The sequence below is a fragment of the Myxocyprinus asiaticus genome, chromosome 27 (genome assembly GCF_019703515.2).
Source record: "Myxocyprinus asiaticus isolate MX2 ecotype Aquarium Trade chromosome 27, UBuf_Myxa_2, whole genome shotgun sequence".
Lineage (NCBI taxonomy): Eukaryota > Metazoa > Chordata > Actinopteri > Cypriniformes > Catostomidae > Myxocyprinus > Myxocyprinus asiaticus.
Genome location: NC_059370.1, coordinates 34,630,934 through 34,657,161, shown reverse-complemented (window position 1 = coordinate 34,657,161; position 26,228 = coordinate 34,630,934). Strand labels below are relative to the sequence as shown.

The 26,228-nt window shown below is 38.7% G+C and overlaps 1 protein-coding gene across 2 annotated transcripts in view; it reads right to left on the bottom strand.

The window, feature by feature from the left end:
* LOC127418211 (slit homolog 3 protein-like) overlaps positions 1-26,228 on the bottom strand; it is a 235,366-nt gene that overhangs the window by 51,514 nt on the left and 157,624 nt on the right. For both annotated transcript variants that reach the window (XR_007893387.1, XM_051658665.1), the window contains exons 9-16: positions 25,033-25,196; positions 21,320-21,464; positions 19,306-19,377; positions 17,521-17,592; positions 9,294-9,365; positions 6,121-6,264; positions 5,639-5,802; positions 1,859-2,009 (exon numbers count right to left, since the gene is read on the bottom strand). Coding sequence is in view for 1 of the 2 variants with exons in the window: in XM_051658665.1 (XP_051514625.1) it covers positions 1,859-2,009; positions 5,639-5,802; positions 6,121-6,264; positions 9,294-9,365; positions 17,521-17,592; positions 19,306-19,377; positions 21,320-21,464; positions 25,033-25,196 (984 nt within the window). In the remaining variant the exon portion in view is untranslated. The remainder of the gene's footprint in view (positions 1-1,858; positions 2,010-5,638; positions 5,803-6,120; positions 6,265-9,293; positions 9,366-17,520; positions 17,593-19,305; positions 19,378-21,319; positions 21,465-25,032; positions 25,197-26,228) is intronic.

The following is a 26,228-nucleotide window of genomic DNA, read 5'->3' as shown; positions in this document are numbered from 1 at the left end:
TCAGAATGTGTTGGAGCATGTGCATTGGCTGCCTGGCCATGTTTTCAATGTCCTTTTTTTAATTAAATGTAAGAACCAATAAATTTTTTTTGTACTAATTAATCTCATATTTGTTTCTGTGATTCATCACGATTAAATTATGGTACAAGATACATTACAACAAACATAAAAAAAAAAAAATCATCATAAATATATTTACTTTATACTTTGTTTAAAAGAACTTTGGAGAAATTGGTTAGCACTGTTTATTTTAATTATATAAATATGTACATGTTAATAAATGTGTGTGTTTTTTGCTTTTGCTTTTTGCGGATTTGCTTTTGCGGATTAATATTTGTATATGTATACATGCTATAAAATCAGTGGATATGCTGTAATTACAATTTGGGCAAAATCTGCTGCCATTTTCCAGGGGACATTTATAATAATAGGATGAAATGGGCAGATTCAATTCATATAAAACTTTATTGGCAAGAGAAACTTAAGTGTACATTGCCAATGCATTATTAGACATTGTACATAGAGATATAAAACATACTGAATGCTAAACTTTAATTTGCTTTAATCAGAACTATTATTTTCTCTGGCTGCCGTTCAGGCAGTAGCTTGCTGAGAGGCCACGTCCTTCTCAGTCTCTATTGCACACACACTGGGTCTCATGCGGGCAGTTTCGCTTTTGAAATGGGTTCAGATGAAAGTCAGTGAGCGTTTTCGTGCAATGTGAAGAGATACAGCAGCTTGCCCATATCACTCGTCCGTTTATGGGTGAAATCTCCATTCTCTGTACAGTAAATGCACTCCTGTATTTATTATGGCATGCATCATGCGCAATGAATAAGCGTGTACTGCTTCACACAATTAGTTTCTATGCGAGGATGTGCAGTTGAGTCAGCTGTATATATGCCAGTGTTAGCCACAGAAAATGGGAGAAAACATTGCCTATTGTACAAAAGTGCTTGGGTTTGTTCCTAGCAGGCAGCAGATGTCCAGCAGCCTGCCAGGAACAACTCAGGACACCTTGCTCCTATCACGCATAGTTTCAGGAAGTAAAAAAAAAAAATGGATACTGCATGAATTGTGTAAAAAAAAAAATTTAAATCGTGAAACAAAAAATATTAATCACAGAAATTAACGAGTTAAATTTCCCAGCCCTCATTAAAAGTAGAAGAGAGTATCCAGCAGTAAGAGGCATGCTAGCATTCCATTGCGAACACAGCTGGAGTGACACAGGCTGGTGCAGATAAGGTCTAGATAAGGTTGAGAGCAACTCTTCAAACATTAGGAAGAGAAGAGTGTGGTACAGTAAATGCACCATGGCTGTCATTTTGCTTCCCCCCAGGGCTGGTTTCCCCAGCGGGGCCTGCCATGGGAAAGCACATGAGACATAAAGTGCTGGTTCCTGGTTGCTAGCGTTTCCGCAAGGGCTCTATAAATAAGCAGCTGTGCTAGTGGGTGCAAGCTGTAGTCACTGAGTAAAAGAAAGAGAGAGAGAGACAAAGTCTGAATGTGACAGATGACTTGAGTTGATGGGACAGCAGAGGGAACACCATGATGTGTCCTCTACAGATGAACACAAGGCAAATGCATTGTCACCCTGACTAACACTGCCCAGGGAACAAAGCGGCTGAGTGGCTAATGGTCTGGGAGAGGCCCCTGACATTCCTTCACCACAGCTCAGCCGGGGATGGAACCTTGATAATCAGAGGACAGAAAAGAGAGGGATGAGGCCTCTGAGACAGAGGGACATAGAAGAAAGAGTGTAAGGCCACGTCCTTACAGGCTGTAACAATGGATTTTTTCAGGAATGATCGATGGGGACAGTAGGTGCATTTGTAAGTTGTAGTGAGTGTGTTCTTACAGGTCGGTGGTGTGTTCAGGCAGGTGAGGGGGAATTTTGGTGAGTTTGAGGTTCGAGCAGTCCACAACCGTCCCTTCACACCGGCAGCGCTCGGGACAAACCAGATCCTGGAAACACTCGCTGCTAAGACGGCTGCGGTAGTCCTCTGAACCTAACAAACATGTCAAGAGAATGAAAACCTATCAAACAGCTTATTTAGACATCATAACATTTGTAAATAGCAAGAAACCTTGTCACAGACATGTCTAGATCATATTCCCCCCCCAAATAATAAATTCTGTTGTAATAATTATATTTTATATTGGCATAAATAATTATTGCATTAAGAAAAAAGTTTTTTTGTATTTCTTTTTTGTACTTTTTATTTTTTTTAGAACCAATAAGTTTTGTTGCATTGTGACATTATTTTCATGGCAGTTAAGCACATTTCCCCCAATTATCATCACTGTAATGCAAGAAAAATCTAATACTCATTACCTTAAAGTGAATTATAATGTTTATAACATTAATGTTAAATTTTAACGTTTTTCTTTATCAGTTGTAAAGTTATTTATACATCATAAGAGCATTTGTTGTACTGCCTTTAATTTATGCTCATTTAAATAAATAAATAAAAAAAATCATTGTAATACAGTAATTTTTTTTGTTTTTTGTACAGTATTATGGGAATAACAAAAAATTCAAAATTAAAACAAAAATTATGGTAATTATTGTTTTTTGATTTTCTCCCCTTTTTCTCCCAGTTTGGAATGCCCAAATCCCAATGTGCTTTTAAGTCCTCGTGGTTGCATAGTGATTCGCCTCAGTCCGGGTGGCGGAGGACAAATCCCAGTTGCCTCCACATCTGAGACCGTCAACCCATGCATCTTATCACGTGGCTTGTTGAGCACATTGCCACGGAGACATAGCATGTGTGGAGGCTTCATGCCATCCACCACGTGCCCCACCGAGAACGAACCGCATTATAATGACCATGAGGAGATTACCCCATGTGACTCTACCCTCCCTAGCAACCAGGCCAATTTGGCTGCTTAGGAGACCTGGCTGGAGTCACTCAGCACACCTTGGGATTCAAACTAGCAAACTAGCGAACTCCAGGGGTGGTAGCGTCTTTACCACTGAGCTACCCAGGCCCCCATGGTGTCACAATGCAAAAAACTAAAATTGTCCTAAAAATAGGTTTAATTTTCCTCATGTAAAATATAATATCTTCTTTTTTTTTCTTCATTTTGCAGAAAAATATGACCCTGGAATGTTTTTTGTGAGATTCACCCACACAGTCTCATACACATAAAATAAACAGACATTTTATATTGGTAATGAAAATTATATTTGGTTTAAAGAAATGAAGCCCATTTAGAACTAATACAACTGGCTGTATTAAGACATTATTTTCATCTAATTCTCATTACAGTAATTAGAAAAAACAAAACAAAACTGTATATAATTTAAATTGTAATTTGTAAAATAATGTCACAATGCAAAAGATCTAAAATGGTCCTAAAAAACAGACTTCATTTTCTTCATACAAAATATAATTTCTTATATTTTCTGTTCATTCTTTGTGAAATTCACCATAAGCATAAAATAAACAGATTCACACAGCAAAATCTTTTACAATAATGAGCTCAAAATCATTGTGCTGTGCACCAAACACAAACACAAATACAGGCACTCATGTCTGCTTGTTTACACACTCGTCATATTTCTTTGAAGACAACGGCGCCATTTAGCGAGAGGTCATGTACTGGAGGTCTGGCGCTAAGATGTGTTTTAACAGGAAATCACAGGCAGTTTCTGCGTAACACAAGGGTTCTGGCCGCCTGTGATAAGTCTGCTTCCCATCAGCCATCACCTGCATGCAACTGTTTATCTTATTGCCAACATCTCTGTTTGGACGCTCTGATGCCGCCAGCCAAATATCCACAGACTACAGGAGCACCACAGATTGAACTTAAGCCCCTTGAAACACACAGACGCAGGTGGGGGAACATAGCTAGAGCTCTTCAAAAACGTTCCATTGTTCCTGGGTTAAAGAACGCCACCTTCTCTCCTCATGGTGGCAAAGAGAATGCCATGCTGTGTGCGAGTGTGTCCAGCGGTCCATGGTGCTTGACGGAACCATGTGAGGCTTGTGTAGGCGGCGGCACATGGTTAGATCAAGCACAAGAGACAGCTGCACCAGAGGCCAGAGTGGAGGAGCGGAGCGGGATGGAGAGGCGGGGAGGAGGAGGAGGAGGGAGCAGCCGGGACACAGCAGCCAGGAAGCTACCCATAACACTGGGCCACCATGCACAAGGGCGGGCCTGCCCCTTTCCCTTGTCCCAGCATGGTCATTGGGACAGCAGCCCCACCGGGAACACAGGGCCAGAAAATACAGACAGACAGACAGACAGACAGACACAAACAGAGACGAAAAGGAGTGGAGCAAAGCCCTCTGCACAACACGTACACACATACACACATAAAACACAGATTTTTGAGTGCAAACACTTGTTTTGCTGGTGGAACCACACACTAGGGACCAGTAGCATGTCTGTGTGCTCTTGTTGTGCACTTATTATTGTGCTGCTACACTGACTGAACTTTAATGAGAAAAACCTGTGGCTTAATATCAAAGCAAACATCAACTGCAGACTTCATGCACTTCTCCCACCAAATAATTTCCCTCTGGGGCCCCTGCTTTTGAATGCGTGTGGGGGCCCTGGTTCACACTCGTAAAGCTTCCTCTACAAAGCATCTTCATTCTGGTCCAGAACAGTCAACATTGTCCTATTAGCACTCTGAAACCTGGCAGTGTGTGAGAAGAACTGCTCCAGGCCAGACTATGCCACACACACACACACACACACACACACACACACACACACACACATAAGAAGTGGAGAGGAATGCCTTTGAGTGTGAAGCAGCGTGTGCTGTGGAGAGCAGCTTTTGGTGGACCGGAACTCTAAGACATCGAAGTCACAGTGTATTAGATCAAACTGCTTCAGGCTCACTGTGGACGAGATGGGTGGGTGACAGTGGCTGAGCTTTGATTCTTTCACTTGATTAACATTCTTTCTCATTGTGTAATGAGTTTGTTTGACACCTACAGGTGTCTGTGATCACCTGAGCTGACTGAGCATTTTAAAATTATTGTACATTGTTCTTGCATTATTTTTCCTCTTGAATTCCACGTAAAATGTCAGACAAAGTTCCTCGCACCAAAAAGTTATAATTTAGTTTTCCAATTTCTACACTCACTCTGATGCATTATATAAAGCTGTTTTCGATACAGTCCCTGCTGAAAAGACCAGCATAGCAGATGACAAACTTTGTGTTGTAACAAATGTTATGTTTTAGATAATGGTGTGCTAGAGTCACAAAAAAAATCCAAAAAAAAAAAAAACAAAAAAAACAAATATGATTGTTGACTAGCTTCATCAGTTACATTTTGCTGGTCCACTAAAAAAACAGTGCCAAACCAACATAAACTGGTCTAAGCTGGTCTTTTTTTTTGCAGAAGGAGTACCTTTAAGACATTTTTGGTAAAATTGTTTGTAATGGCTAACAAACCTGCCAAGTTGCTGAATACTGAATGGGTGTTGATATGTAAACATGAGCAGCTTAGTTTCCATAAATGTTTGTGTGGATTGGTGAGGGAATTTTGCGGTGTGAAAATGACCGTATATAATTTTTTTTAACTGATTTATTTAAAAAGAGTAAGGAAAATCCTGTTTTGCAAGATATGTCCCCTTTAAAAAGTTTGCAAATGTGTGTGTGTGTGATAAACTCTACCTGTGCAGCGGAATTTCTTGCCCTTGACCTGACTGATGCGCTTGTTGGCGAGGCGCCGTGGGTGGCTGCATCGAGCTCCGCTGGTCTCAATCGGGTTGTCAAACAGGTAGTCGGCCAGCCACTTCAGATGGCAGTCACACATGAAGGGATTTTGAGCGAGATGCCTGCGGAGGGCAAAAACAATGATAAATAACAACTCTTAATTAGAGTCAAGAGAGGCTACATAATCAAGCAGTAATATTCTGTGATAACAATATAATTGCCATGCATTAATAAAGGTCTTCTATTTTCAGTGCAAGCTTTTCATTTGTTTAGTTCCCATTTATCTCACTGCCATTAATGGTGTTGTTGTTTTGCCTTCTACTTGCAGCTAATTAATTACGAGGTGAAGTCAGCTCTGCTCAACAGTTGCTTAGAGACTGAAGTCTGGACTGAGTGTGGGTTTGAAGGATGTAGCATTTGTTTGTGTGTGTGCAACTCACAGTGTTTTGATGGAGCGCAGAGGAGTGAACAAGCCTTTACTGATGGTCTGGAGCTTGTTGTCATATAGGGAGAGCAAGTTGAGGTTCTGCAGGTCTTTGAACGTGTTCACTCGCAAACAATTGATCTTGTTGGCATTGAGCAGTCTGGAAGATCAAACAGAGGTTTATTCTAATTGCACAACCCACTCCTTGTATTAATTCTGATACAGGGAACAACATATCACATACCGTCTAAGGCCACACCCACACTGATATGTTTTCAGTTGAAAACTCCATTTTCCATTCCCTAACATCACTGATTTTCAAAGTATCGAGTGCTAGAGAGTGTTTTCATAAGTCTATGTTTTTGGTGGAGGAAAATGCTGTTACAGTGTGAATGAGAGGCATAAATGTAGCAACTTAAACATGTTTTCAATCAAAAACATATTAGTGTGGACAAGGCAAAATTACTAAAAAAAAAGGCTCAAGGTTACACTTCAAAAACCAAAGAAAAAAAGAATACGAGAATCCTAGATCATGTGAAAATAATGTTGATACTGTCAAAATTATGCAAACGAAACAAAACAAAGCAAAGCAAAAAAAAAAACAACAACAAAAAAACAAATCAAAACATCAAAACAAAAACAAGACAACAAAACCAAAACAAAACAAAAAATTGAAGTGAAATAAAACAAAAACTGTACATACTGTAATTACTGTCATTTTGCCATCGTGTCATGTATGGTATTCTCGTAAACCTGTTTGGACTTTTGATTTATTACATTTGCCACTTCTGATGTAATCTGTAAGTTCAATGGGTTCTGCTGAGTTGTGTGTGGCTGTTATACAGAGATAGGCCATTTTCTTCCACCCTATAAAACCTTCTTTTCTGTAAGGCAGTGCAGCATGTCCAAGGGCACATTTCCTTCCTTAAGAGACAACAAGGACTCTTTTTATTTTCACTCTGCCTGACTGAGCAAAAAGCTGCTCTGTTTGAAAACTTTCATGTTTTGGTTTAGAGTCTCATGGGGACAGCATGATGGTTGCAGTAAATTCAGTATCAGTAAGATTTCACAATGCCACAAAAGGCAATAGGTAAAGTGGTGTTATACTGTATAACAAAATATTAAACCAAGTAGTATTTTTAAGAAGGATAGCACAGGCACACTTAGGCAAAACATAAAAAAAAGAAGTTTGATTGGTTTCAAATGATAAAACAACAGATATATTGTACAAAAGACTAAAGTATTAGGGCACTTTCTGGTTGTCAAGCATAGTGAAACATGAATTTTGTACAACTGTGGTTACTCTGCTAGAACTCTGCTAGGACTTGAGTAAGAACTTGAGCCGAGCTGGCTTCAAACCAGTAGTGTATTCTAGGGTATAAGCAGGCATATGCCGTATGCCCACCTATCTTTCTTAGGATTTTGCATATGCCCACCTAAAATAAGTGATGATACGTATGACCGCCAGTACAACGAGTAGACTTTTGACCCGGAACTTTTTCAGTCTAATAAGGCGATGCTGCATCACCGTTGAGTGAATTGTGTGTTTTTAATATTATTATTTTAAAAAGTGTATAGAGATTCTCTCTAAACACGCATGGAGCAGCGGGAGCGCAACTGATGGCACTGGCAAGACAGACAGTTTGAATAAGCTGATCCACCAATCAGAACGTTCATTTCAGACACGATTGGATATTTGCTAACCAACCATATTTTAAGTTTCAGTAAGGGGCGGGACATTTCCAGCGTCTAATGCTGATGAACAAGCAATCCTGGAGTAACCATATTTGCGCTGTAAATTCATAAATTTACAGTATGCCCACCTCTTCAGACACTACTACACCACTGCTTTAAACATCTTACATAACTCAAACATCATTCAAATGACCTTGGTGCAAGACGGTTAAAGGTAATGGTAAAAATGACGAATCATTGCATAATTTGTACAATTTGACATTATGTTATCTAATACAATGACATTTGTAAGTTTGATTTAAGTGAACAAAAGTGTCCAAATTCTTTTTGGGGCTACTGTAACAAATAGAATGGGATTCGAGTTCAAGGTGTTCAGAAGTCATTCATATAATCATTAAACTGTCCCACACATTCAAATCTATAGATGTAATTTACTCAGTTTACAGCTCTGCAATAAATGTTTTTCCTGTTGATGCATTGCTGTAGTATTCAGCTGCTGAGTTAGATCCATCACTTCTGTTATGTCATGAGTTCCTCCCTGACTTCCTGCCACCTCTGCCTCTCTCCTGTTCAGCCCGCCTGACAATTGACTAACGCAGTCATGTGCTTAATTACTGAAAGCCATTGTAATCAGGTTTTGTCTTGGAGAAAACACATTCATCGTTAGTCTACTCACAGGGTGAAATAATTAGATCTGAGGATCTCCAAAAAAATAAAAAATAACAAAATATACAGAAAGTAGAAAATAACAAAGAGTGAATTAAATCCATACACAACAAAAACATGCAGAAACCCCCAAATAGTTTTGCAGAATAGCTGGAATTCTCTTACAGTAGGTGTTTCTTTGAAGAGGCTTTATTAAGAAAATCCATTAGCGATGAAGAACTCTAACTGCCGAAAACATAGATAATTTGTGTCATTATGGCAGTTGGCAGCAGAAACATGAGCTTGGCCACTCCAGTGAATCTATGGTTTAAGAACCATAATAACTGATGATGTAAGCTTATTTATACGCTTCCACCATTCGTACATGAGAAAGAGCGCAAGCCATTGGAATTTCTCAAAATCATTAGAGTAAGCCCAAACAGGCCCATTAGAGCCAACAGACTCACCTCAATTTAGCCCATTAAATACGGAAATTATGTTCCCATGTCTGCACAAACATAAGTAGGTGAGAGGGATATGTTTAGCACTCAGGTCCAATTTACATGCTAATGATGTTAAGAGTGCTCCCCAGAGGAACCCAGAATAAACTTGGTACCACTTTGTCCTAAAACAGAACACACCCACCTCGCTTCATTTTGAGCTTGATTTCCTTTTACAAGGAAAGAGGGAATTGTTCTACCTCCCACAGCCCAAAGTGCCCAACTGTACTGCAAACACTTATTCTCATTGTGGGGGGCACACACCCTGCACACACACACATTTAGTCACACACAGAGGGCTTTATCTTCTTGACATTGCAGGCTAGTGAGCCCTGTATGCGGTACTCACAGCAGTTGCAGAGAGACCAGGCCATCAAATAGGTCTTTTGGGATCTCAGCAATCTTGTTTCCATACAGGACCCTGCAAATACAGAGATACAATGTTAAAGGATTAATTCACACAAACAGGATTCTGTTTCTGTCATTATTTAATCATTTTGGAATAATCTTTAGGTGTCTCTTTCCATACGGTTCATAGTGACCACATCTGTCAAGCCCCAAAAAAGGACAAGAAACACTTAAAAGATGTCTATGTGCTTTATTTCAGGTCATCTGGGTAGGGCTGCACCAGCTGTGCGTAAGGTCTCACTTAAGTTGAGACGTAAAGTTCACACTAATGGCTTAGTAACTACTAGTTTGTTTTTAACTAAGTCAGAGCTTAATTTGGTTGCACCACCTGTTCTTTTTTTTTTTTTTTTTCAATTTGGAATGCCCAAATCCCAATGTGCTCTAAGTCCTCGTAGTGGCGTAGTGTCTTGCCTCAATCAGGGTGGCGGAGGATGAATCTCAGTTGCCTCCGTGTCTGAGACCGTCAATCCACGCATCTTATCACGTGGCTTTTTGAGCACATTACCACTGAGACATAGCACGAGTGGAGGCTTCACGCTATCCTCCGCGGCATCCTTGCACAACTCACCATGCGCCCCACCGAGAGCGAGAACCACATTATAGCGATCACGAGGAGGTTACCCCACGTGACTCTACCCTCCCTAGCAACTAGGCAAATTTGGTTGCTTAGGAGACATGGCTGGATTCACTCAGCACGTCCTGGATTCGAACTCGCGACTCCAGGGGTGGTAGTCAACGTCTTTACTCGCTGAGCTACCCAGGCCCCACACCACCTGTTCTTAAGGCAAGACTTAACTAGTAGGTTGTAAGCTCTCCGTAAAGTGATGCGTAGTCACTTAATATGATGTTTACCTGTATTTATCCAATAAGCAGCCTTGAAATTTGTACACAAAAGTGTTAAAAAGCAGCAAATTTCAATTTGATCTTGTTTAAACCTTGTTTGCTCACGTAACTGTCATCTGTAATAAATTATATCCCCATTGAAATACAATACGTAATAAAACAATATTTAATTTATTATATATTTAGCTTATGTAAATAACAATATTCAATAACTGTATCTAAAATGAATAAGGTACAATAAATAAATAAATACTAATACAACAGGCTGGAAAAATAGACATTTATTAATTTTAATATCTATTTCGTAAATGTTGAAACACCGGGCGGTGTAGGCTATATAGGAAAGTGCACCATGAGATTGGTTTCATGCTGAAGAAGTAAGTTTTTTACATAATGTTTTCTCCTGTAAATGTAAACATGTGTTATGCAACATCATCATATACGTCAAAAGGACTGAAGCCTGTCAACCAAAAACATGAGCTCATTGATGCCATTAAGTGAGTCTGCTTTTTTATTCCATCCGTTACTCCTGGTCGGAGGCTTCTGTAAATATTTAGTTTATACGTAGGTTTATACCTACGTTCTACCTAAGTTTAATGGTGCAATGCTCAAATATTTAGTAGTGCATAAATTGTGACTTAGTGCCCATTTACGCCACAACTAGGCTAAGCTGTAACTTACGTATAGCTGGTGCAACCGGCCCCTGAAGTCTAACAATGGATTTTGTGAGGAACAAGCAAAACTTTTGGATTAACTCTGCACTTCTGACAAAGCTTACACCTATCCTGCATTTATGTCTAGATTCAAAACTGCCACGTTGACGCCATTGGTACCAGAACAGCATTGGTTCTTGCATGGGTAGTGACCGAACATTACACTGCAAAAAATCATTTTCTTAATTACTGTAGTATTTTTGTATTTCCTGTAAAAATATTGAAACACCTAAAACAAGATAAATTTACTTGACAAGTAAAAATGGCATAATATATATACAGTATATATATATATTATGCCATTTATGGCATTACGAGCCACTGGTAGAGAAGCCCCCTGCATTTCTCCTTTCTAGGAACATTTTATTTTTGCAGTCAATTACAACAGCGATGGTCAAAAAACTTTTCCAAAACAGGCACTGTTTGCAGACATCGATCGACACGAGTGCCGTATACTGGTAATTTATGTCAATAATGTGTGTGAGGGTTTATTTAAAACATGCAGGCAAGTTCTTCCTGCTTCCTCGTGCAGCTGTAATCTATAGCTAGCCTCAAAAATGTGCTTTGATTAATGGCATTAAGATGCCGTTCTAGTAATACTACATTGATACATGATTAATTTTTACACCAACATCACCCAGGGAAAGAGCCGCAGGTGAGCCGAAATGGCACACACTCCCTTCCAGTGCTAAATCGGACAGACATGAAACAATAACTAAAGCACTATTAAGTTAAAATGTTTATTTTGTAATTAGAGAAAATGTTTTTTTAGTTAAGGATCCTGATGAAAATGAACCATGGTTTTACTAAAGTAATATTGTGGTAACCATGACTGCTGTCACCATGGTTTCTGAACAGAAATCATGGTTTTGATACAATTAACCATGGTTAAGGTATTAGGTATTAGGGAGGCCAGCAAGGGGTGCTCACCCTGCAGTCTGTGCGGGTCCTAATGCCCCAGTATAGTGATGGGGACACTATACTGTGAAAACAAAAAAAGGCACTGTCCTTTGGATGAGATGTTAAACTGAGATCCTGAATCTCTGTGGTCATTAAAATCCCAGGGCACTTCTCATAAAGAGTAGGGGTGTAACCCTGGTGTCCTGGCCAAATTCCCCCCATTAGCTCTTCTCAATCATGGTCTCCTAATAATCCCCATCCATTAATTGGCTCTATATACTTTCTCCTCTCCACCAGTAGCTGGTTTGTGGTGAGCATACTGGCATACTATGGCTGCCGTTGCATCATCCAGGTGGATGCTGCACACTGGTGGTGGCTGAGGATAGTCCCCTCTTCATTGTGTAAAGTGCTTTGAGTGTAGTGTCAGAAAAAGCGCTATATAAATGTAACATTCATTCAACATTCATTATAACAGTAATACTAGTAGTTAATAAGAGTAGTTTCTATATAGTAACCATGATTTTACTATATATTGTAACCATGACAGTAACCATGTTTATATTGTGGTTACTATTATTTTACTACAAATGTCATGGTTAAACTATGGTCAATGTTGCAAAACACTGTTGCAAAACAATGATTATTATTCAAGGGCAAACTTGCTGAAGTGTTTACCAATTAGATTATTCTTTGGATTTGGCAGTAATATTTTTTTTCTGAATTAAGCAAATACCAAACCGTACCGAAAACGTGACCCTAAAACCGTGATACAAACCGAACCATGAGAAATTCGAACCGTTACACCCCAAATATATATACAGTGCATCCTGAAAGTATTCACAGTGCTTCACTTTTTCCACATTTTGTTATGTTAAAGCCTTATTCCAAAATGGATTAAATTCATTATTTTCCTCAAAATTCTACAAACAATATCCCATAATGACAACATGAAAAAAGTTTGTTTGAAATCTTTGCAAATTTATTAAAAATAAAAAACGAAAAAAATAAATAAAAATAAAATCACATGTACATAAGTATTCACAGCCTTTGCTCAATACTTTGTTGAAGCACCTTTGGCACCAATTACAGCCTCAAGTCTTTTTGAGTATGATGCTACAAGCTTGGCACACCTATTTTTGGGCAGTTTCTCCCATTCTTCTATGCAGGACCTTTCAAGCTCCATCAGGTTGGATGGGGAGCGTCGGAGCACAGCCATTTTCAGATCTCTCCAGAGATGTTCAATCGGGTTCAAGTCTGGGCTCTGGCTGGGCCACTCAAGGACATTCACAGAGTTGTCCCGGAGCCACTCCTTTGTTATCTTGGCTGTGTGCTTAGGGTCGTTGTCCTGTTGGAAGATGAACCTTCGCCCCAGTCTGAGGTCCAGAGCGCTCTGGAGCAGGTTTTCATCAAGGATGTCTCTGTACATTGCTGCATTCATCTTTCCCTCCATCCTGACTAGTCTCCCAGTTCCTGCCGCTGAAAAACATCCCCACAGCATGATGCTGCCACCACCATGCTTCACTGTAGGGATGGTATTGGCCAGGTGATGAGCGGTGCCTGGTTTTCTCCAGACATGACGCTTGCCATTCAGGCCAAAGAGACCAGAGAATTTTGTTTCTCATGGTCTGAGAGTACTTCAGGTGCCTTTTGGCAACCTCCAGGCGGGCTGTCATGTGCCTTTTACTGAAGAGTGGCTTCCGTCTGGCCACTCTACCATACAGGCCTGATTGGTGGAGTGCTGCAAAGATGGTTGTTCTTCTGGAAGTTTGTCCTCTCTCCACAGAGAAATGCTGGAGCTCTGTCAGAGTGACCATCGGGTTCTTGGTCACCTTCCTGACTAAGGCCCTTCTCCCCCGATCGCTCAGTTTGGCCGGGCGGCCAGCTCTAAGAAGAGTCCTGGTGGTTCCAAACTTCTTCCATTTACAGATGATGGAGGCCACTGTGCTCATTGGGACCTTCAATGCTGCAGAAATTTTTCTGTACCCTTCCCCAGATCTGTGCCTCGATACAATCCTGTCTCGGAGGTCTACAGACAACTCTTTGGACTTCATGGCTTGGTTTGTGCTCTGACATGCACTGTTAACTGTGGGACCTTATATAGACAGGTGTGTGCCTTTCCAAATCATGTCCAGTCAACTGAATTTACCACAGGTGGACTCCAATCAAGTTGTAGAAACATCTCAAGGATGATCAGTGGAAACAGGATGCACCTGAGCTCAATTTTGAGTGTCATGGCAAAGGCTGTGAATACTTATGTACATGTGATTTTTTTTCGTTTTTTATTTTTAATAAATTTGCAAAGATTTCAAACAAACTCCTTTCATGTTGTCATTATGAGGTATTATTTGTAGAATTTTGAGGAAAATAATGAATTTAATCCATTTTGGAATAAGGCTGTAACATAACAAAATGTGGAAAAAGTGAAGCGCTGTGAATACTTTCTGGATGCACTGTATATATATATATATATATATATATATATATATATATATATATATATATTAGGCTAAATTTAGTGAGGTTTATGCTTAAAACAAGAAAAAACTATTTGCCAATATATAGTAAGAAAAATAAATTTATTTCAAAGGGAAAACAAGTTTATTTTTCTTACCCAATGGCAGATTATTTTTTCTTGTTTTAGTTTACTAAATTTTGTCAGATTTCTCTGAAAATAAGACTTAATATCTTATGCCATTTTTCTTGTCAAGTAAATATATCTTGTTTTAAAAATACTTATTTTTACTAGAAAACAAGACAAAAATACAAATGTAGAAAATTATTATTATTTTTTTATTTTTTTATTTTTTATTTTTTTAACAGTGTGGTAAACAGGATTTTTGAACTGTGGACGTCAATGCGGGCTGGAAATAAGCTTGGGGGTCTCAAGAATCATATGGACTACTTTTATTATATTATTATTATGTTTACTTTAGAGCTTGAAAACAGAACAGTTGTTGTATGAAAAAGAGCTGCGCAAAGATCCTTCAAAAATATTAATAACAGCATATGGGTTTGGACACCATGAGGGTGAGTAAATAATGACAGAAATGTCTTTATTTGGGTGAACTATCCCTAAAATAGAGTTCAGTGAATCAAACCATGATGTCTCCATATGTGTGATCGATGTGGAACTCATCAAGCATTTTAATATTCTCTTTTTTTTCTGAGCAAATGTGTGTTTGTGTTTATGTGTCTTCTTGTGTGTCCTTTTCACTTTATTCCTATTCCCTGTGAGAATGCAGCCCATCTTTCCTCAGTGTGTCTTTAATCATGCAGTGTTTGTAAATGAGCTGGCGGCGGGCTGAGCTCTGTCTCGTGTACAGCTGTGTAGGCCGTCCGCAGCGAGATAGATCTGACCAAATTCATATGCGCACGCTGAGTCTTCTGTCTTTTTCTGGCTTGTTAAGGTGATTTAAATGAAAGCCCTCCCTTGTGTTCACACTGCTGCGGATGTCAGCAAACACACACACACACAAACACACACACACACACACACACACACACACACACACACACACACACACACACACACACACACAAAGAGACACGCGCTCGCAGGCAGACAGTGGGTGTCTCGTCTCCATTCTGTCAGTCTCCTGTCAGCTGATTTATTTGACACATGTCCTGTCACCTGACTGTCTACATTTACGCACATCCTTTATCGTTAGCACTGCATACAAATTTGAAATGTATTACTATGCATCTCAGGAGTGTGAATTTTTATATCTCTGTATCATTTGAGAAATATTTCCCTGCTGAAAAGACCTCCCCCCCTCCCCCCACTATATAATTATTAGAGAGTATTACTTTTTACACAAAAAAGTACAAATTAACATATAATACATCCTAATGTGTATAAACCCAAACTAGCAAAACATTAATTATAACAATGTAGGGAAGAAATATGCAAGTGCATGTTATGGCTTCTTAAGTAGGCATCATAAATGGGTATCACTACATATAGGAATAACTTTAATGTAAAGTGCAAGTAAACCAAGTCAAGTGGTCTAAGATGTTAAAAAAAAGGCACATTGCCCTAAAGATCTTTGCACATTGTACAGTATATTTCACAGCTGACACATTTATAGGCTTTCACCATTACTGGGGAGTCTGGGGCCCATCAAGTACACAATATATTGTATTATGATGTTGTAGTGGGGTTTAAAATTATTTATTTTATTTATTCATTTTGCAAAAACAGCAGCAAAGCATTAATTTCTGGTGATTTTAGGAGCATCATTTGAACATTTTCTTTAGTAGCCTATATATATTGTGTAGCATTAATGAATGGACTAAAAACATATTGTCACCTTTACACATTACACAGCACAAGATGGAAGTTTATAAAATGTACCTTCCTCAAAAGCCTGCTGTGGCAGTATCATGGTACAGTGATGGTACAATATGGTAAAACCTTGGTATTTTTATTACATACAGTAGGGCTATATCATGGTATTTATATGGAAGGCTCCAAGGCGTAGATTCCGGGAACCAAATAATCAAAACAAGCAAGTACAACCCCACCAATATTTATATGATGGAATCATGTAAATGCTTCAAGTAAATTCAAGTATGCTTTAAGTAAATATTCACTTTACTTCACAGCATTGTTTTTGTTCTGTGTCTTCTAAAGCATCCCGTTACTGTTTTACTGCATGACAAAGAGCTTCAAACGATTCAGCCCGTACATTAGACAAATTCTTTGAGAAGAACCGACACAAAAGACTGATTAATTCACGCATCGGGTATCACTTCGATTCACGAGCCCCGCACTCGTGAGTCTATGGCCGTGTTCACAATGGCAGTGGCAATGGTAGTATGGCATTTAGTACACGTCTATTTGTTCCGCGGGGGGCACCACAACACGTCATCGGAACACACAGGGTGCATTCTGTTTGACACAGATTGAACACATACTTATTGGCTTGGTAGATCGGCACCCCAGAAGCGATGTCGCCCTAGGCGCTCGCCTATGTCACCTAATGGGTTGACCAGCCCTGCTCAACAGTTAAGTTTTGCTGGTAAACAGCATTGTTATGGTGGTCCACCAGCAGCATGATCACATGGGAGTCGGCATGTTGTTTCCGAGAGTTCCAGTACCTTACGATCGGTCACATTATGCCGACTCACCGAAAAACGCCATCTCTGATCTGACATTTTTGCACCAGCTCCAGCATGTTTACCTTCCCCTGTGGCGCGACTGGAAGCGTGTTGCATCAGCAGTGTGGTAGCGTCAGTGACGAGCATGATTCGGAGGTAGAATTTTTCCCTCTAACTTTACATATTTTATTCCAATAATGATTAGGTTTATTGGGGGGTACAGTTTATAAAATAAGCATTCCTCTTCAGTCTATTATATCCTGTCCAGCTGAAAACAACTCCCTTCACAACTTGCTTTTGGCGCCCCTCTGTGGACATTAGATCCAAAAAATAGAGCTCATACGTGCCCATACGCTCAACAACACTTACCGCTTTGGCCACTGGGGGCAGTGTTTCACATTTCGGTAAGCACAGACCGATTTTAGCTAAAGAAAATTTAATCTACTATTTCTAATTTCACTGTGAGATCAGTCTGCCACCAGCTAGACTAGCACCAAGCCAGCACTAACGAGCATAAACCAACCTTGACCAGCATGGAAATCCATGCTAGTCTAAGCTGGTCTTTTCAGCAGGGATATGTGTGTGTGCATGTGTAACAGATTGAACACTTACAGAGATGTGAGGGAGCGCAGGCCACTAAATGCATCTTCTGCAATCTCGGAAATCTGATTTTTGCTCAGGTCTCTGCAATAGAATTAAATACATACAAAAAGAGATATTACAGCAGACTGTTAGACCAACAAATGGAAAGTTTGCACATTTGTCTGACAGGATGTCAATATTCCATAAATACCTACCAAGGAAAAAGAACAAAAGAAACTGACTGACGGCCACCATTAGCATCTAATCTTTAAAGCTGAAGTACGTAATTTCTGTGACATTAGTGCCACCGAACAGAATTGCAAAAATAAACAATGTTTTTAAAACAGCTTTCCGAATACGCCCCTCGTCTGCTGTTGTTCGAAACGTCAGATAGTGCTGCCTCCAACTCAAGCCATTGGTTGAGTAACGTTGTTGGAGTAAGTCTAAGCGGGACGCTCTAAACAAATACAGGAATTTTAGAGTGCCACAGAAACAAAGTGTTTACAGTTTTCGAGAAAATGAACCTCTGAATGACTTACTTGTAGTTGTCTCTGCATAATAAGCTAGGATAGAAGGAAGTATTTTAAAACTGACTGCAGATTTAAGGTCTTCTGTTATGGAAGTTAGATATTAGTGTTTTCCAGTTTTGGGTTGGATCGAGTTTCAGTGGTGTGGGGGCTCATTTCGAAATGATTTACTAAAGGATTCACTGTACAAAAAAAAAAATCAATGCGAAAAATATCCAAACTTCCTTTATAAATCCACTTTAAAATATTATGTTATAATGTATTAAATAGGTTTTGTATGCTTAAAGGGGTAGTTTACCCAAAAATTAAAATTCTCTCTCATGCCAGCTCAGATGTGTATGACATTCTTTCTTCAGCAGAACACAAAAGAAGATTTTTAGAAGAATATCTCTGTAGGTCCATACAACGCAAGTGAATGGGTGTCAAATTTTGAAGTTCCAAAATGCACATTAACACAGCATAAAAGTAATCCATATAACTCAGTGGTTAAATACATATCTTTAATATTTAAGTCAGTTTTTAACATAAATTCTCATTCCTGCCCAGCAGATGGCAATATGCACGAAGAATGCACATCATCAAAAACAAAAGAAGAAGAATGTAATAGTGAAAGTGGAGTGTCAGAAAAAAGCATTTAATATTGAACTGTTTCTCACCCACACCTATCATTTTACTTCAGAAGATATGGATTTAACCACTGGAGACTTATGGATTACTTCTATGCTGTGATTATGTGCATTTTGGAACTTCACAATTTTTACACCCATTCACTTGTATTGTATGGACCTACAGAGCTGAAATATTCTTCTAAAAATCTTCATTTGTGTTCTGCAGAAGACAGAAAGTCATACACATCTGGGATGGCATGAGGGTGAGTAAATTTTTGGATGATCTATCTCTTTAGTTAAACTGCTTTAGAGAAGCAGTTTTTCTTATCAGGTACACAAATGAATTCATCTGCATCAATGCAGGTGTGTTTTCTTCAGGAAGCCTAGTTTTGTTAGAGTATATGCCTCAAAATCCTGAGCCGCTTATGTCAAGGCATAGGTTCTGACATGAAATTTGAGAAGTTCTTCATACATGTCTGAATTCATGTCTAAAATACAGATTCTCTGGGCATCCTTGTGCAGGGTGACATCCCTCTAGAAACCGCAGTGCATGTTGTGATTTTCTGCTACTTATTTGGCAGGAGACCACTTGTAGCTAGTACAGAGTTCACAAACAAGGTGAAAATTCTAAAAGTATAAAACACACTAGGCTTATGTTGTGTGCAGAAATTCATGCTTACATTCTCTTCAGTTTCTTGTAGGTGGAGAACGCTCCAGCTGGGATATTCTTGATCATGTTCTGCTCCAGACGGCTGCATGGGAACAGACAGATATGTTTTGTTACACAATGCTGACTTTTCCATTACATTAGTAATTGTACATTACATTTTAATGTACATAACATTACAAAACAAATATGGCACAGCACAGAAAAGAAAACTATTTAATATTACTGTATGTGTTTTGCAAATGCACATGAAGCATATCAGATTTATGTCACTCACAACAGATCATCTGGCAGTTTCATGTCTCTGTGTATATCCATTCTAACAAGCACAAACACTCATCTTTGTGCTGAGAGTAGACCTGCACACTTAAAATAAAGATTCCTGTCTGAGATACGGCCTGGCAGGTAATGTGCATACTCTGAAAGTTAATGCTCCTTTAGGAGGGCTACACAGAAAACCAATGGTTTATGGCTAGTCTGTACATTGAGTGTTCAATTTGTGTTTTGGCTCTGGGATCAGACCGCACTCTGCCTAAGAAATAAGCACAACCCTACTGCATGCTCCAGGTTATACATCATTTCATTAGCCCAGTTTGTTTTTGACCATGGACTCGGTTGAGCTAATGTGTCCTAGCCTGCATATAAATTTATTATGCAAAGGTCATACACTATTGACATAACAACAGTGCAGTGGAACAGCACATATCAGGGCAATTACCTACCTGTCCTTTAGTGCAAACAAGGATCTCGGAATCAATATGGATACCAAATAGTCTGACCAAGACGATATGGACGCTCTCCAATGCAAGAGAACATTCAATCTGCCTGAGGCAATACCCACAAAGCACATACACAAACTCAAGTGTTTTCTTTGTAACAGTACGCATAGATACGAGTGTGTTGGTGCATTGCTATATGATCATTAAACACAATGTCCCAGTCCAGATTCACAATGGAAATGTCATTCTAGATTTGTTTTCCCATGCACAACCATAACGTCTCTCAATGGATTTTTTAACCTTGTTTCAGAGGACTCTGTAATGTTTATAATGTAAACATGTAACACAGAACTAACTCGAACGATTATAAGGTCAGACATTTGAAGTGCCTACAGTATGAATTATATTAGTATATTTGTTGTTTACTCACATTTACTTAAAATAAACCTTAGCAATATGTAAGCTAGCATACTGTACATTACACAATGCAACAAAACTCATAAATAAAAGTTTACACACTGTAAAAAGCTAAACTGTGCAACTGTTACCTTAAAGAGCTATTTATGCATGATCTAAATCTTAAAAATTGCTTTTCTTGGTGTAACCTGATGTAATCAGGTTGATTAAGTCATATTAAATTATATTTTTGACTTAAATAAAAGCAGATAATTCAGATGTTACCACATAAAGCATTACTAATTAACCTGACAAAATATTTTTTACAATGCAAACTGAGGTTTGCACTTAAAAAATGAAACCAAATCACATAAAAAGCCACAGCCGTCAAAATCATCCATAGATAACCAAGGCTTTATGGAATCCTTTGAAACGTGGTTAAAATGCCCATTTCGCTAGATTGACATTTTGTTGTGAGACTATGTAGCATTGTCGTTTTAAGTATTTCATATCAAATCACAGAAGACATCAGTTGAGCAAGCCTGAATCTGTAACTGAATAAGCTTAGGACACACTGCTGGATTTTTAGATCCGACTCAATGTAACTTGCCTCATTCTGATCCATTGTCTGGCTGTCTAATTGCCTAAACCCTGAAGACAGATCGCTAGACCAGCGGCACTCAGATATATCTTAAACCACGGCACAGCGTTAACATGGTCGCTAATGAGGCTGCTCCACTGCACTGCTAATGGCCTTTGTTACATGGCAGAAGAAAAAGTCAGATCACTGCACTGAGGAAACCAGCAGTAAGTACTTATCACACAGGCAGATTTTACACAAATAAAGAGCGGAAAAGAAACAGAGAGGGGGAAATTGCTTGAGGGAGTGATTTTGAGGAGTGGAATCCATACATTTCCACAATTCCTTCAGGCAGGTTGGCAGGAATCTCAGTCAGGCCTTTTCTTCGGCAGTCTATGATGTTGTTGTTGCAGGTGCAAGCGGCAGGACAAATTGATGCCTGAGGGGCGCATGACCTGGGCTCTGTCTGAGCAGGACCTGGAAATGAGGAGGTAAATTGACTAAAGGCAGCAAAAGATTTGATGGAACAAAAAAACAAAAAAACACTTAAGCTAGTTTGCTGGTCTTAGCTGGTCTTCCAGCCTGGTCTGGCTTGTGTGTTTGATGATTGTAGAAGGGTTTGGGGACTCGTCAGCTTGGCCACGCTGGGACAGCTAGAGAGCTTAAAGCAGCTAAGACCTTCTAAGGCCAGCAAACCAGCTTAGGCTGGTTTAAGCACAGGGTTGGGGAGTAACGAAATACAAGTAATGGGAATACGTATTTAAAATGCAAAATATAAGTAACTGTATTCCACTACAGTTACAATTTCAATCATTAGTAATTAGAATACAGTTACATTCAAAAGTACTTAAGTATTTTGATTACTGAAGAGATTACTTTGCATTTTATTGTCATTTGTTTCATTTAATATTTAGTCATTTCAGATGGAAAACATTTATACATATAAATGATGCGATCCAAAGTGCATTTGAACAGCGGTGAAACACTTTCTTATGTTGCGTTACATTCATACGAGCAGACAGAGAAGTAAGTTTGAAGTAAGTTTGGAGCAGAAGAAATAGAAATAAACCTTGTGCAAATTGTCAGCTTTACGCTAAGCTAAAATGCTATTTCTAGCCATTTTACATGCACATGTTACCAGGCACAATCATATTTTTTATCAAGAAAATTCACGTTGGATCATAATTTCTTTTTTTCTAGTAAGAACTTTGATATTAGGGCACAAATCGTATTCTTGATAATAATTTTTGTATTATTTTCCTGTAAAAATATCTAAAAATCCTGAAAAACCTAAATATCTTATGCAGTGTTGTTTCTAAAACAAGATAAATCAAATTGATCTTGTTTTAGAAACAACACTGCATAAGATATTTAGGTTTTTCAGAGAATGTATTTTTAACATGTGTATTTTGTCTTACTGTACTGGCAGAGTTTTTATAGTCAAAACAAGTGAAAAAAATCTACCAGTGCTGAAGAAGTAATCCAAAGTATTTAGAATACGTTACTGACCTTGAGTAATCTAATGAAATACGTTACAAATGACATTTTACAGCATGTATTCTGTAATCTGAAGTGGAATACATTTCAAAAGTAACCCTCCCAACCCCGTAAAAGCAGTTTTTATTTATTTTTATTTTTTTTTACCAGGGAAGAAAGCAATTAGAGAATATGGGGAACATTGACATAGATTTGATACCATTTTCAGTCAAATAAGAACTGAATATAATCCTTTAGTCCTTATAACTACTGTATTATGCAGCTTTCATTCAGGACTATGAAAATTAACTCGGGTCCTAATAACAGCATGACTCAAGACTGGTGAAAATAGTTTTTAATAAGTACATAATCAGCAAGAACAGACTCCCTGCTGTTTTATTGTCTTCCTGCATGTGCAGCTTAATTAAGATACGCTTTCTCTTGCAGCGTGTTTAGTATTTGTGTGGCAGTATATTCATTCAACAGTTGATTTATCAGAGGGGGAGGCAGAAGGGCCTTAATTAACAAGAACTGAATGTGAACTTTTTCACCAATGAAACTCAAAGATCCATTAAGAAGCAGTGTATTTAATGGGCTTCTACATAAAACAACAAAATGAAAAGGCCCTCTGTGTTTACTTGTTTTAAAAAGCAAATATTGGCACATTAATTATTAGTACATCTGAGAATATAGAGGCACGGCAGACTGAAAATTCTCATAAAAACTGTCAAGAAATGTCCAGGTCATCTTCCACACCAAAATCGAAAGAAGAAATTATATTTTGCATTAAGGAAATTGAGCCTTTTTGAAAGACCATTCATATATTTTGCAACATGACATTCTTTTAATGACAATTATGCACATGTAAATGTACTTCACAGTTAATTATACATTAACAATATATTAATATAAACAATAAAAATATATATCTATATATAATCAAATTAATTGCAATTAATCACATACACTGATCAGCCACAACATTAAAACCACCAGCCTATTATAGAAATCCTAGACACTGTTGTGTGTGAAAATCCCAGGAAATCATTAGTTACAGAAATATTCAAACCAGCTCGTCTGGCACCAACAATCATCCATGCAATTATCTAATCAGCCAATCGTGTGGCAGCAGTGCAGTGCATAAAATCATGCAGATACTGGTCAGGAGCTTCAGTTAATGTTCACATCAACCATCAGAATGGGGGAAAAAAATGTGATCTCAGTGATTTGGAGCGTGGCATGATTGTTGGTGCCAGATGGGCTGGTTTGAGTATTCCTGTAACTGTTGATCTCCTGGGATTTTCACGCACAACAGTCTCTAGAATTTACTCCGAAACATGTAAAAAACAAAAAACATCCGGTGAGCGACAGTTCTGTGGACTGGTTTGAACTGACAAATTCAACGGTAACTCAGATAACTGCTCTGTACAATTGTGGTGAGAAGAATATCATCGCGGGTTGGTGCTGTTTTGGCGGCACGGGGTGGACCTACACAATATTAGGCAGGTGGTTTTAATGTTGTGGCTGATCGGTGTACATCATTATTGGCCTACAGTCCACAGCATTCCATATTGTACTGTAATTGACTTTGTTTTATATTGTAAGGGCTTTTTATGTACACGTGTATTTACATTTTGGTTGTGTTGTGTCATAAACACAGCATTTTAGGGTGCTGTGCCAAGTAAAACATAGTTTGAAACATAGAAAACACATCTCGAGACCCCTGCATTTTTACTTGCGTTCCGTCCAGCTGTGGTTGAATGCAAAAATGCATCTTCACCTTGTACTGTCTGCTGTCATGAAGTGTGGTTTGTTGCCTGTACAGCTGCAGTTGCGCTTACTGCCCCCTGCTGACTGGGAATTGTAAAAACATAAAGGTGGTACAGTCCTTCAAGCTTGAATTGCTCTGATGGTAGGAAAATCCCTTATTACGGTCAGGGGGAATGATTCATTGTTATTTTTATTAACATATAAAGTGTATTTAGAAAGTGAAATTGTAAGTATACATCATGGTAGAATTTTGTGTACTGATTTTTAAATTATGCTGATTTAAATTTTAAAAAAAAATAATTATTGGGCCTAATTCATGAAGCATGAGCAGAACGCATTTCTGTGTAAATTATTTGTAAAAATATTCTTGCGAAAATTGTTGCATTTACTTGAATTAATGATTTAAATGAATTCTGCTGGTGTTTCATGAATGAGGCCCATTGCATCCAGAGAGGATGATTTTCATAACTGTATTACAGTATTAAAAAACTGATATTTTCCCATTCCAGTGATAACTTGAAGAAAAAAGTGCTTAATTGTCATGAAATAATGTCACAATGCCAAAAATTCTCAGTGGAACTAAAACAGTCCTCATTTTCATCATACAAATTATTATTTCTTATTTTTTACTTTTGATTTTGAGCTGAATTATTTCATATTTCTTCATTCACCAAGACAGGCACAGAAACTGACAAAGAATGCTATTTAGCAAAGAAAGAGGGTGAGAAAGAGCATTGGAGAAAATAAGAGAGCAATAGAGAGAAACGGAATGGCACTGAATGGCAATTCTGCTCCATACCTGTGCAGACAAATTCTCTCTTCTGAACATCAGGGACATTGAGACCTCTCATATGGGCGGGGGCCATGCACTGCGTGAAAGGAGCCAGCCCCCTTCTCTGCCGCAGCCAATCAGAGAGCCAGGACAGGTGGCAGTCGCAGTGCAGGTTGTTGGAGTGCAGACGACTGGACAAGGGAGAGAGAAGTAGAAAAGATAAGGAGGGACAGATAGTGAAATAGTATCTGATAAAGGTCAGAGGCAGTTTGTATATGTGTATATGTCATATATGTATATGGCATGTACCATTTAAATGCATAGGGCGAAGGAAATAGCTGCCGAGATCAAGTAAATATTCATACAGAGAATCTCTATAAAACTTTAGTAATGCAGACTCTGAATAACACATCTAAATTAAAGTGGCAATATGAGCGATACTGTGTCATTCTATTGTACAGCATCGCCACCTCCGAGACCATCGTAAACCATCACAATTCCCTCGAGCTTTAACCCTCATTTCATCAAGGTCTTCAAGAATATGGCACAATTCCCAATAACACCTTTCACATCATAATATAAATCTCTCAAGGGCCATTACACGAAGGGTAGGAGAGACACCGCTCAAAGGAAGAGTAGTGTCATCAAATCAAAAGGTGGAGCTATATGGTCACTGATGTCTGTAAATGAAATAACAGTCCAAATCCTGTTAAGGCGACAAAAACGCTCATTGACAACTGCAGCAGGGAGTGATGGTTTAATAGAGCTTTTCCCATTACAAATCCAGTATCTGGCCCCCTGTCTTTGTGGATTAATTACAGTTGAGTGGGATTACAGAGATGGATGACATGCGGAAAAGGGTCACGGCTGCCTCAGGTGTGGATGGGCACAATGGGGCACACCCGCATACACACCACCTATCGACCGTGATGCACAGAAAATTACTACTTGTCTAGCTGTGGGAGTCTTTTTGTGCTTTTCATTTATTTGAGTTATTGAATGACAAGCACCATGGGGGTGATATCATTTGATCTAATTGAATGCACAAAGATAGAAACTCAGAAAAAACGGGGGAGGGGATAGGAAAGGTGAGTTAAACTGGACTATTTCATCAGGAACCTGGACCATCCCCCATACTCCTACAATAAATGGATTACCGACATCTCTAAACATTTGATTTAATAAGTTGTTTTTCTATGAGCAACAAATTCAATACAGATATA